Source organism: Epinephelus moara, chromosome 23 (assembly GCF_006386435.1).
Source record: "Epinephelus moara isolate mb chromosome 23, YSFRI_EMoa_1.0, whole genome shotgun sequence".
NCBI lineage: Eukaryota > Metazoa > Chordata > Actinopteri > Perciformes > Serranidae > Epinephelus > Epinephelus moara.
Window position 1 is genome coordinate 18,387,497 of NC_065528.1, and position 12,992 is coordinate 18,400,488.

General features: G+C 41.0%; 1 protein-coding gene across 2 annotated transcripts in view; it reads left to right on the forward strand.

Annotated features, from left to right (window-relative positions):
* LOC126384975 (protein PHTF2-like) overlaps positions 1-12,992 on the forward strand; it is a 63,739-nt gene that overhangs the window by 14,865 nt on the left and 35,882 nt on the right. For both annotated transcript variants that reach the window (XM_050036447.1, XM_050036446.1), the window contains exon 3: positions 7,855-7,935. In XM_050036447.1, the coding sequence (XP_049892404.1) occupies positions 7,891-7,935 (45 nt within the window). In that variant the 5' untranslated portion in view covers positions 7,855-7,890. The remainder of the gene's footprint in view (positions 1-7,854; positions 7,936-12,992) is intronic.

Consider the following 12,992-nt stretch of genomic DNA (forward strand, 5'->3'; position numbering starts at 1 on the left):
TTTCTTGAACATGACAATGAGTTCACTGTACTCCAATGGCCTCCACAGTCACCAGATCTCAATCCAATAGAGCACCTTTGGGATGTGGTGGAACGGGAGATTCACATCATGGATGTGCAGCCGACAAATCTGCAGCAACTGTGTGATGCTATCATGTCAATATGGACCAAAATCTCTGAGGAATGTTTCCAGCACCTTGTTGAAGCTATGCCACCAAGAATTAAGGCAGCTCTGAAGGCAAAAGGGGTCCAACCTGGTACTAGCAAGGTGTACCTAATAAAGTGATCGATGAGTGTCAATGAGATTGTTTTAGAATGAAAATGTATTGCTGTGGATGTTGCTAAGGATGCCACAAGCCACACTGAGATCACCAGCACACCCACTCACACCCACATAGCATTTAAAACTCTTCTTTAAAACCTTCTTCTGCCACTGACGCTCATCCACATTAACATTCATACAGTGGCTGCAAGAGACATATGGCTAATTACACTCAACCATTTCCTGCTTACACAAAGACACACATGCCTGTACACACACTCTCTGTCTCTCACACACACACACAGTCACAGGCACAAAAAGAGCCCTCATATAAACTGGCCTACATAATACACGCTGTCTAACTTGACCACTGTCCCTCTGTCTTTCTGTAAATGGGTCAGTTCAGACAGACTACTGGTCAGACAGACTTGGCAAGCCTGATGGCTGCAGGACCTGTGTGTGTGTATTCATGAGTTTGTGTGTGTGTGTGTGTGTGAGCGCTTGTTGAATTCTTTGAGAGCTTTGTAATGGGGTGCATTTGTGAATGAAGCTTTCTTGTTGACACGACTTTACAGAGTTACTGGTATGAAAATGAGCTGGAGAAAGATGAACAAATACAAGCACATCAGAAACTTTCAAGCGTATGAATTTGGAATCAGAAATGTCGCCTCAAATCTCAGAGTTTCACAGAAAGAACACCCTGCCCTTGACAGTATATGTATATTCTGGTCACAGGATTCATAGACATTGAAAATAAAACAGCTGTGTGTGCGTCTGTTGTCTAGGCTCTGTTCCCTAAATACTCTTTAGTAAACCACAGTGTATTTTGGGAACGCTGTGAATGTGCGGTTTCGGAAAAAAGTGCGTTAGGAAAGAGAACTCACCCAGCCTTTTTCTCCTTGTTATGTTTTCCAGCATAAATAATAACCCCGCAGTTTACAGCTAATCCTGTGTTTGAAGCCGTATTAGGCAATAGTATGTGTCTGCGTGTGTGTTTTTGACTGATAATGTGTGTGAATCAGTGCTGGCATCCCACTGAGGTATGATGAGGGGATTTTGAGGCTTTGAACAGGGAGGATCTGCCTGCTTTTCCTTATCGCTGCCTCTGCATGGGCAGGATTTGAAGTCTTAAAGCAGTCTGAGAGTCTTTGACAGTTAAAAACAGAAAACACGGCTGTTTGCGGTCCAACTCCACTAATGACGGGGTGTCGTTCCCATCAGTTTGTCTGTCTGGATACGTTTCTGTTATTGTTCTCTCTGGTCGTGCTTACGATTGTTGTTTTGTGGTTGTGCAATCTGACACAGTTGTTGCCCTGGTAGCCAAATAATCTTTATTGTGGACTTCTGTGTTGGTCAAGCTGGACCCAATTTTCCCATGTTTTTATGTCCAAGTGACTAATGAGAATATTTTTTTTAACTGGTCCAGTATTCAGAGAGAGCACTGCAGCTGGCAGCGGCAAAATAGGCTGTAGTGTAACCACTCTGGGAATGTTTGCACTGTCAATTAATGTCCAATTGAGCCCCATTTCTATTGAGCAGTAGAATACAGTTCACTACAGTACGCTTTTTTCGGTTTCCATTGTGAAAAGTTGTGGACAGTACCAATGGACCAGTTCCGTACCGTCCCCATTTTTGGTCGCCCCTCTGTTGGGGTACCTAGCACACAGATCTGGTACTAAAAGGTGGAGCTGTGAGTGAACACTGCAGCCTGAATGGTCAGTAGAGGACGGTCACTCTGCTCAGGGCTGAGTTGTGTCTGGTTCTGAGGCTCATGTAACCATACTGTGGAGAGAGTTTTATTAGTAAACTGTAACTATAAAATGAAAGGATGTTTTGCTGCCTCTCACAGCAGCTGGAGTCTGAGAAAAAATAACTTCATTCACTGGGCCGACTGCCGGTGACTTTTAAGGTGGAAGGTTTACTTGTAATGTTACTGAAAACATGCAGAGGGTGCAGAATAGCTTAGTGATATCTATAAGATTTTCAATGTCATGGCTGAATATTTAGCTGAGTTTTACAATGTGAAGGAGTCAGAGATTATATAACGCGACTTCTCCTTGAGCGAGACTAGGTTACGCACAATAACAACAGACCGGGTCAGCAAAAAGTAAATTTCTCTGTAATTTGTCATAAGAATCTGTCAGTGGCCAAAATGGTGCCAAATGCCTCAAGTGGTTACATTGCATCCTGTTACATGACTGCTGGCAGCGTTCTCTCCCAGTACTGGACCAATTTTAAAAAACATGCACTGCATTAGTCACCTAAACACAGAAACATTGGAAAACAGGGTCCAGGTTGAAAAACACAGATGTCTCTCTTTAACAATTATGTTGAATTCATCTCAAAACATCCCTATATTATGTGCAGAAATCTCACAACAGAAATTATGTATGACCATAGTTTCTGTGCTCCTGATCACCTCTTTGTCTGCTTATGTTCATATAAGGCTATCCTTTAAGGGAAAACTGAAATAACAAAGTGTTTCTGGAAGCATAAAGTCAATTTATGGATTAGTTAGTCAGCTGGAAATGAATGCCAGACTGTCTCTGGTTCCAGCTCCCCAAATGTGAGGATTTACTGCCTTTCTCTTTTATGTTATTGTGAACTGAAAATATATTGGGGCCATTCATCTAAGACAAGCAACACATCTCACCAAGCTGCAGTTTGTTCAGTGCATTGTATTAGTTGCGTGCAATCTCAACAAAATGAAGACGAGGAGGCTCTTTGCCTTTTTTTTAAAAGCATGCACCCAGCAGAAGTGCACCTGTTTCCTCTTACGAAGCACTTTGAACATCTTGGACTCTAATGAAAATAATTTTAAATTGCTGCACCAAAACAAAAGGACTATTCAGTTGATCTTTTCCTCCCTAAAAACGAAGAGTTTGAGGCTTTTGGAATGCAAGCTGCTTTTCCTCCTCTGGCATGTGACCGAGCCAACACAAGTCACTTGTTCCATGAAATTAATATTCTTCTGAATTGTGTGAGTTTCTGTCAGAGCAACAACAAAAAAAAGTGTGTGAATGTGAGTTTAGGATGGGCGTGTTTCTCATGTGTGTGAATGAGAAATAAACTCTTCCTCTGTCTCTTGTGTTTATGTGAACAAAGGAAGGAGAATAGATAACACTTTCTTGCTTTCTCACCCTCCGTATGACGTTTGCTCTTTACACATACCCTCCTTACTGTCTTGTATTCCTGTATTTCCCTTTCCCTTATCACCTCTATCTCAGTCTCTCCACTCAAGTTTTAATATGACGGTCATTATTGACACTGTAAACACATTTACTCATGTAACCGCTGCTCATAAAAAGGACACACCAGCATGCTTTATCTCTCTCTTTGTCTCTCTGTCGTTCATGTTTAATTTCAAGTATGAGTTATTTGCATACGAGCAAAGAGCAAATGTGTGACATGTCAGGAATAGCGTGGTTCAGCAGTGAAAGATGGAGGGAGGAGTGATGATCGTAATCGTAGACAGCAGCAAGCAAGAGACGTTTTTTCCTGTTGCTAAAAATGTCTCTGGCCTTCTGGGGCAAAAGTGCACACGCACAGAAATGCACACACACATCTCTGCAGCTGGATGAGCAGCATGCATGCAGCATTTTTAACAGCTGCAGTTTTGAGCCATAGTCAGCTTTTGGTTTGTTGTGTGTATGTGTGTGTGTGCTCGGTTAGTATTACTACTGTAGCAGACTTCTGTGCTTAACCCGCTCACTTGGCTCAGAGTCGAACATTTTCTCTCCTTCCTGCTTTTGAGCTTCACATTCTTGACACACTGAGCTCGGACTCGCTCCACCGCTTTGACACTCGCACTAATACTCCTCTGTTTGTTTGAGGTGGCGACTCTATCGCACATAAACACCAAGTGTTGCGGTTTGCTTGTTGGCAGATAAGCGGCGGAGCTGTCAAACAGTCCTGTAGTATGATACCTCGCACATTTCTTTCAAGGTTAGCTGTGTCGCAGGCTGCAGATGGCCGCGAGAAGTGACTCATCAATGGCTTTTCTTTTGGGAGATATCTCGAAACGTAGCAGTGAAAATATTTCGAGGGAAAGGATGACATAGAGCTCAGTGAAACAGCAAACGTCAGGGATTGAGTAGCCTGCAGACCGAGGCTGGCAGCACAAACAATCCTTCACATACAAAGCAGGATGTCTTAGAGTGGAAAGCTTGAGAGTAACAAGAGGGAAAAAAAAGTCATGTTTAAAAGGCAATGAGGAAACGGCAAACTTCATTAATACTCCCCCTCAAAAAAAAGGAAGAAAACATTTATGTCTGCAACATGTCATTCATCGGATTGAGCAATATTTCCTGATAAGTGATGAAGCCACAAAGAAAACAGAGAGCTCCTGGTGCCCTGAGTCAACCTCCATCACTCCCCATCTATCTGCTCCTTCATCCACCCTCCCACTCACACACACAGCAGGACAACACTTTGCACTTATGTAACAGAAACACAAAAGAGATAGAAGAGACAGAAATATAGAGGAGGAAGGAAGAGAGCCAGAGAGAGCAGAGGGGAAGGAGAGTGGCTTACCACCAAGCCTTCATGTTTTCCATTTTACAGCTTCTCATTAACCACATCTGCTTCTTTCTTGTCTCCTCCACCGAACGAAAGGAGTCTATTTTTAATGTTTTATAGGGATGTTCCGATCAAGTTTTCTGCCCCTGATCCCGATCCAAATGATTTAATATTGAGTGTCTGTCGAAGCAGAGCACTGAGCCAATACTTGTAGCTGCTCACAAAGAATCAGATCAGGCTCTACATAGCTCAGTTTAGCTGATTCTGATCAGTTAAAAAAGGCCTTTATCGGCCCTGATGCTGATCTTTGATATCGATCAGGAAGTCCCTCATGCTTTAACCTATAGAAGCGTCAGAAGTTTGCTGTAGTCAAATGTAACATTAACTAAATGAGTCCTTTTTATTGTTCTCAGAGTCAAATAACTCCTGAAGCTCAGGTGTTGTTGAAGTGGGTCCAGTTAAAACTCTTCTCTGGCTGTTTTTTATTTCTTAACCACAGCAAACGATCTCATATCACCTCCATCACCAGAAGATCCTGTTTCAAAGACAACTTACTGTAATCACTCTCTGTAACACTGACACACTGCAGGCCTAATTTACACTCAGCCACTGACGCCTGTGGGCTCGCTGTCATGTGAACCTCCCATCAGTGACCCAGATGCTGATGATCAATAGTAACACAACATTATGGTTTATTTTTATGGTCGTCAGTCATAAAGGTCATCAAAAGTCATATGTTACTAGCTAAATAATAAAATAACTTGTGGTTTGTTGTAGGGCTGGGCAATACATCAATATTATATCAGTCAATATCAAAACAATACGTAGATATCGTCTTAGATTTTGGATATCGTAATATCATAAGTGTTGTATTTTCCTGTTTTTAAAGGCAGCATTACAGTGCAGTGATATAATTTTCTGAACTTACAGCCTTATCTAGCTGCTCTGTTATTTGCCTTTAACCTCTTAGGGTGTTTTGATATTAGCTATAATTGATTTCGTACCGTGCTTGAGTACAATTGCACCCCTTCTCCACTCCTCCGCCTCTCAGCTTTCGCATTTGTAATGTAACAGAGTACACTTGCATTATCATTGATGTGACATTTGTTTCTGTTGCTGCTACTGTGTCAAAAAGAGCACCAATAGCAAGATCAGTAGAGTCAACCTTTGCATTATGCTTACTATGGTTTATATCTTGTAGGCAATGTCAAAAACAACCCTCTCGCCTGCCTTCCTACTTAATCACCCATGACTTTGTAGTTTAGAGGATGAGATCAGCGGCTGCTGCGTGCATACACGCAGATTTTGGAGGAAACCAGCAGCACTGAGTAATGCCTTTGCAACTTTATTCCCTGACTGCTACTCACGTAAAATAGTAGTCCACTTCTAAATGTGTACACATGAACTGAACTCAGGACCACCTTTTCAAGTGGACCCAGGCACGGATCAAGAGACGGCCCCCTATTATTTATACTTAAACCCTGCTGCTGAGAACACATAGATAGATAAAGCACCTTTTATTCAAAGATCTGAGTCTGTGTGATGCCACACATCTATGTTACTATGTACAGAATACCATCGTGATACCATGCTTTGTGGATATAAAGAAAGTATAGTGTAAAAAGTTAAGTGGTTTGACAAAAACATCCTAACTCAGGGTGGACATACTAGCCTTTTATGGGTCTTTTAGTAGCATCTAACAGTCAACGACTCTTACAGCAGTAGTTTTGACATTTCGGGAAATGTAACTATCTGCTTTTTTTTCTGTTAAACAGAAACGTATTGTTTCTAAACGTTGGTTGTTGGACGTATTTGAACAAAAAAGATAGAATGTGTGTATAAGTACACTTTAGAGGTGCAGTTAGGTGGATCAGTGGACAAATGCCGTAATCCATTGCAAGCCGAAGTCGATAATTCCAACTCGGAATTCCCGACTTCTGATCTAAATGTGTCCCAGTGCATCCGCTTGGGAAAACAGTTGTACGTCAAGTCCCTGAGCTTTACAAGCATCTGCAGAGATCCTACATCAATTACCACAGCGCAATTAGCGGAGGGAAACAGCGTATAAAACAAGTCAACTGTCTTGCTCGTCTGTGCTCATTCACATAATGTACAACAGCTTCAAACTGTGCAAATGGGAGCTGAGTGTGATAGTGTGAACCGCTACAGCCATTAGCATAAAACTGTGCATTTGTTTTGTGTGCACGCAGAGGCATCTATAATGCTCAAATTACCCGAATGGAAAAGGAAATGGCAGCTAGAACGTTGTTACAGCAGTTTTAACAACACAAACACTACATGAAGTGATAAATGACTGGTTCACTGTGTGTGCCGCCATGTTGCTGTGAGTTCAGGTGTGTTTATGTCGCTGAACTCTGGGTGGATCTTGAGTTTCCGACTTGGAATTCCGGGTTGAATGACTGTTCCATTGCACTTATCTGTGTCAGGGTGGGGATGGGGGGCGTTCAGGTGTTTACGTGCAACATTTTGCAACACTGGTGCTTTTGTTTGAACTGTGTGTGTGTGTTTTGTGTGTGTTTATGAGCCATTCCTCGCCAAACCACTGCAAGGTAGCCAACAACCGTTCCCAGAAAACGTGTGTGTATGTGTGTGTCACAATATGATTCAGTGGGAACAGTCAGCCCTAGCCACCACTATTAGAGTAATAATCATTCCCAGGTCGACTAATAGAAAGACTGTGTTTATTTGTGTTGTAAGGTGGGTGTCAAGGGAGACGACGTCTAGAAGTGACTAGTCTTATTACTTGTGTGTATGTCTGGTTGGTTTGTGGTGTGGGTGTGTGTGTGTGTGTGTGTGTGTGTGTAATTTAGGAGCAAAACAATCAGAAGAAGAATATAAGTAATAACATTAGTTAGGCAAAGTGAACGCCTCCCCACAAATCATCTTCAACAAACGTGTCTGTGTGTGTGTGTGTGTGTACGTGTGTCCTCCCCTCCCTCTCTCCTTCGTCAGTTGTCAGGACACACCTTCTCCCAGGTATATAGACCTCAGTCGTCCTCTGTCTCCTCATTACTCACACGTCTCTCTCTCTGGCGGTGTGTTGTGTGTTTTCAGTCTAAGATGCCCTAGGCCGGGAGGAGGGAAATGTAAATGGCTTCCAAAGTAAAAGATGCTGTGGTGTGGTACCAGAAAAAGGTAAGACGCTCTACTTTTCTTGGATTTGCATGCTTGGCTTAGTTTTTGCACGTCATATTTAAAGAAAATAATGTCTGTTGTAGTTTTATTTATTTTTACCTTTTTGTGCAGTGTATGTTTTCTTTAATAATTTAACTCATTGCATCGAGGCTTTGACAAATAAATGTCACTCTGGAGAGCCTCGCTTCACCATGTAGTGTGTTCATCTTGAATTTGATAAGCAGTGTGCTGAAAAATCCTTCATCAGTAAATGTTATTGAGCCTTCGTGTGTAATAAAATGAACAGAAAGGCATTGCCATTGATAAATAATAAATACCTAAAGACAAGAGACTCATCAGACAACAGAAACTGTCTCTATCTTGAGCAAAAACATATTTTAAATGACAGAAATCTAACAAACAAAGCTGCCTAAAGAGCACAGACAGAAGAAGACTGAAGTAAAATACTTGGAACATCTCACAGTTTTAACCAAAGGCATCTAAAAAATCTTGAAAGTGCACTCACTAGGTTTTCTAGAGCTTTCAGTGGCATCTCAGTTTTCTGTGTTTATGGAGTTTTGGTCATGCAAATCTGCCTACAGCTCATTTTCTTACATAGTTGAGTCTTCAGTCTTTTGGTCAACACCCTACATGGGTTGTTATACCCTGGAGCTATAATTAAATGATTTTATAGTGCAAAATGGGTCAGATTTTATTACTTGTTAAGTATTTAAACCACAAATGGACACAGTGTGGTGCTTGCACAGTGTATCCTCTCTGTTTTAGAGGTGTCGAATGATGATCTTAATGTCATATTTAAAAATACAAGACAAAACCTTGCACTCGACAAATAAAAGAAGAGAGTTGGACACACATAACTAAGGCTTGCAAGCCAACAGTGTTTTTTACTTAGTTTCTACAGTTTGTATTTGCACACTAGAGCCTGGTAAGGACGTAGAGGCTAACACGTCACGTAAACACGACCTTAACAAAGATTTTTATGAAAGGATTTCTTGTTTGTTTGTTTTTTAAGAGCTGCTAGCACAGTTTGTACTGAGTGGGATATTTTACAGATGAAAAATAAAGTGCTCGGTTTTTGAATAAACTCAAAGATATGTTAAGCATTTTGCTACTTAAATTTCATGTTACCTCTCGGCAGGCATGCATACATTGACATTTATTATTTACTACTACTACAAATTGACAATTATATATTACTGACATTATATTTTATGATTTTATATAACAAATAAATGATTTACTGATTAAAACAGATAGATATTGATTGCTTTATTTAGGTCTAGATCTGTGGTGCACTGAGAAAGGCATAGCTGTAACATTTGTTCATCTTCCTCACTTAAAACTGACGATAAAATAGAGTTACAAAAACAGGTTGTCTAATGTGAGCGTGCCGACTCTTTTAATGCCCAGTATTTTGGCAGTGACCTCTCCAGTGCTGTCAGCAGCAGCAGCCGAGCCGTTCGGCACAGTGTGAAACCAGGCCGGTGTTGTGTGTCTTCTTGTTCCATGGTCTCAGATATCAGATCCCCCGCTGGACTCCAGCGCTGCTCCCCCTGCAGCTCTCAGCTTACACCCCCCGTCTGTCCGTCCCCTCACAAACCTGTCTGTCTGTTTGTCATTATGACCCCCGTCTATCTCCTCTGCTCGTCTGTCTGCCTGCTGTTATTATTATTGCTCCTCTGACCTCTCTGTCTCCATATCGGTCTGTCTGCTCTCCTTTCATCTGTCTGTCATATCATTACAACACGTCTGTGTGTCCGTCTCTGATCTTGTGCTTGCACCTGGCAGACGTCAATGTGAGCTTTCACTGGAATCAGATCACGCCGAAGATGACTCATGAGAAGTTTCAAACTTTAATTAAAGGTCAGAACTCTTAAACGCTCCTGTCTGCATGAGACAAATGACTATTGTCGCATGAAAATAGCCGGTTTCCCCAGCTTTGCTTCTTTATTTTGGGTCTTAAATGAGGACTTTATTTAATTGCAGGTAACATATAAAAGGTTTTAAGTCTTCAATTAGGCCTCTTTAAATCTACAGATCTGTATAATTAGTCTAAGAAACTGGATTAAAAACAGAAAAATCATTGTTGTCTTTAAATCATTTAAGATTTAGCTAGAAGATGCTGCACATAGGTGTGTGTGTGTTTGTGTGTAGCTGCTTGTCTGGGCAGAAGCACACCACTGACGACAACCGCTGAGTCATGAATGAATAAAAGCCCTTTTAAGGAGCAGCTCACACCTGACTGACTGTCTTCAGGGCTCCTTTATCTGTGACGTCTCTTTCAAACAACTTAACTGTTTTTCCTTTTCGTGTCTTGCTATCTGAATGTAAAGCAGATAAAACACAGATGTTCTGTTGAAGATTGTGCTTGTGCGTTTTCTGCTAGGCGTCATAACCAGGGCTCTCTTGTCTCTGCAATTTGAGTCACAGGACAGGATAGGATGATTTTATTTGAATATCTCTGTTGGTGCCGTGATTAACAGGCTGACCATAACACAGCAGATAGGCGAGACTTGAAGGGCAAAGACGGGTTCATCGCAGCTCTTGAATTCCGTGAAGTCCATGCTAAAAATACCAAAGAGAGCAAGAGATAGTCTGCGGTTTGGCATAAAGCAAACACCTGAAACCGTGCCAAATAAACAAACTCTGCCCTCAGGGGAATATTTAGGTGTGTGTATTTTTAAATCTGGTGATGGCTCTTGGAAAATACCTGTTGTGTTTTATAGCCCTGGGTTGGTGGCGTGATTCTGATCAGGGCATCACTTGGGTTATAATTAGATAGATAGATAGATAGATAGATAGATAGATAGATACTGTCAGAGTGAGGTCAAGGGATCGGTCTCCTTTTGTTTTTGCACATGTATTTTGTTCAATAAGTACAACAATTGTGTCAAACCAAAAAGGAACTCAGACTTAATGTATACATTTATCAGAAAAATTAAGTATCACAGAATTTGGGCATGCATAGTGCAAATATTTTACCTCCAGTTACAGTGGAGGTGAATGTAATTTCCTTTTTGGTGCTCCCAGTATACTGCACCACAGGCATGGGACAACATGAAAATTTTATGTCACACTTATCCTGGCCAAAATAATTGCAACATTATTATTCCGATAAATATGCTTAATCGTCTTAAAATGGCATGAAAACACACTGGAATCACTTAACATGACATTTTGTGGAGACACAAATATCTTTATTGCATCACAGTTGACTCCACTGGTTGCAGAGAGAAGTCGGATTGTACAGACATCTCTGAGAAAATGACCCTACTTCTTGTTTGATTTTTTACCTCAGTAAATATCTACGTAGTATGAGTTTATGGTCTCAATTGCTAGTTCCAAGTCTTCTCTAATACAGCATGATGTTATATTTTGTAAATTATGGCCCTGTTTCGAGTAAAACCATAAAGCACGGTCGGCTTTAGGGTGTGGCTACTTTGTAATTGACAGGTCGTTGCCGCGGCAACCTGTGAAACAGGATAAAGGGGCTAGTATAGGGGTACCCTCCACAGCTCCACCCTCTCGTCCAAATATGGTCACTTCTGGTTCCATAAAAACAGATGTCCACAAACAAAATTACATCCACCTCCATTGTCTCAGTGTGGTGACAGAAATCCTTCAGACACCTCAAAACCCAGGCTGATAAAATGAAAACTATCAGCAAGACAAGATACCTTAAGGAAACATTTTTGTTTCCTTAAGGTATTGTCACCCAGAAGGATAAAGAGCCTTATTAAGACCTCAGGACTGACCAGAGGAATTTACAGATCTCGTGTTCCCATCGTCTCCTCACCAGCCTACAGGCAGGGCACCATATGACTCACGGTATATTTCTGACTGCGTGGCGTCTACAGACAGGCTGTATATAGACTCAGTGTTATTTCTGTGTGGAAGCTGCTTTTATTGTCACCACAGTGCCAGGCCAAGCCCATGTCACAGGGAAGACACATGTCGTCTGGATCAGTTACAGCACCAGACAGACTCACTTGTTAAATGTCTGACATGTAGTGCTCGCTATAGTCTGGTGGGAGGCAGGTTGCCAGCTTCTTTTGGCACGTTGATGATATATTTAAGCTTTAAAAGTTGCACTGTAATAAATCGGCTTATTTGTGTGGAGGCTTTAAAGCCTTTTAAAGACATAAGCAACATAATTTATACTCTTGGTATGTGGGTGAGAGTGTCAGAGACAGTAAGTCTGCGTGTGAAGCGTGTGTGAAATTAGCTTATATATGGACGACATGTTATGACTATATATAGAGTAGAGAAGACAACACATGAGTTGTGTTTATGTTATGCTTCATGTGTTATTTATATATCTTTATATATATGTTTATAGTTAATTTGGCCAAAGGTTCAGCTGTAGGACACACGAGTGGTGCAGATGCCTGCTTTGAGTGCATTTTCCTGAGTAGTCACAATCTGCAAAGAATAAAAACAGCAACAAAAATATTGCTTCCACCCTTCTCTCAAAGCTGTCTGTCACCCAAAAATATAGCTGTTAATTTGGATAATGTGTTGGGTATTTTTTTGCTTCACAGCTTGCAGGGTGAGGTCTAGTCTAGTAATTTGCTCCAGTCTTCCAGCTGTTATCAACAGTAATATTGGAGCTGAAACATTTAGTCTGGTATTGAATCAACAGAAAATTTATTGGCAACTGAAGATAAAATCAACAACTGGCCAAGCCACTCAGTGTGAAGTTCATAGTACAAGCAGGCAGTCCAAAAATACATCCAAGGCACTCTGATTGAGTTAAAAATCCTTTATTTATACATGGATAAACCAGCGTGTTTCAACCAGAGATTCTTCATCAGAGTGTAAAATGCAGTAGAAACAGGTGTGCAATTTAAGAGCTCATGTAGGGGTCATGTGACCTGTGTCAAGCCCTACTAGACAGAAAAACACTAACAGAAACTGCAAATGAAAATAACAAATGTATACTGTAAATAATTAACATATTTAGTAACAAGAAAAAAGGTTCAATGCCAAATAAATAGATAGAAAACAACAGTGAAATGAAATAAGAATTGACATATATTGTGACAAACCAGCACACA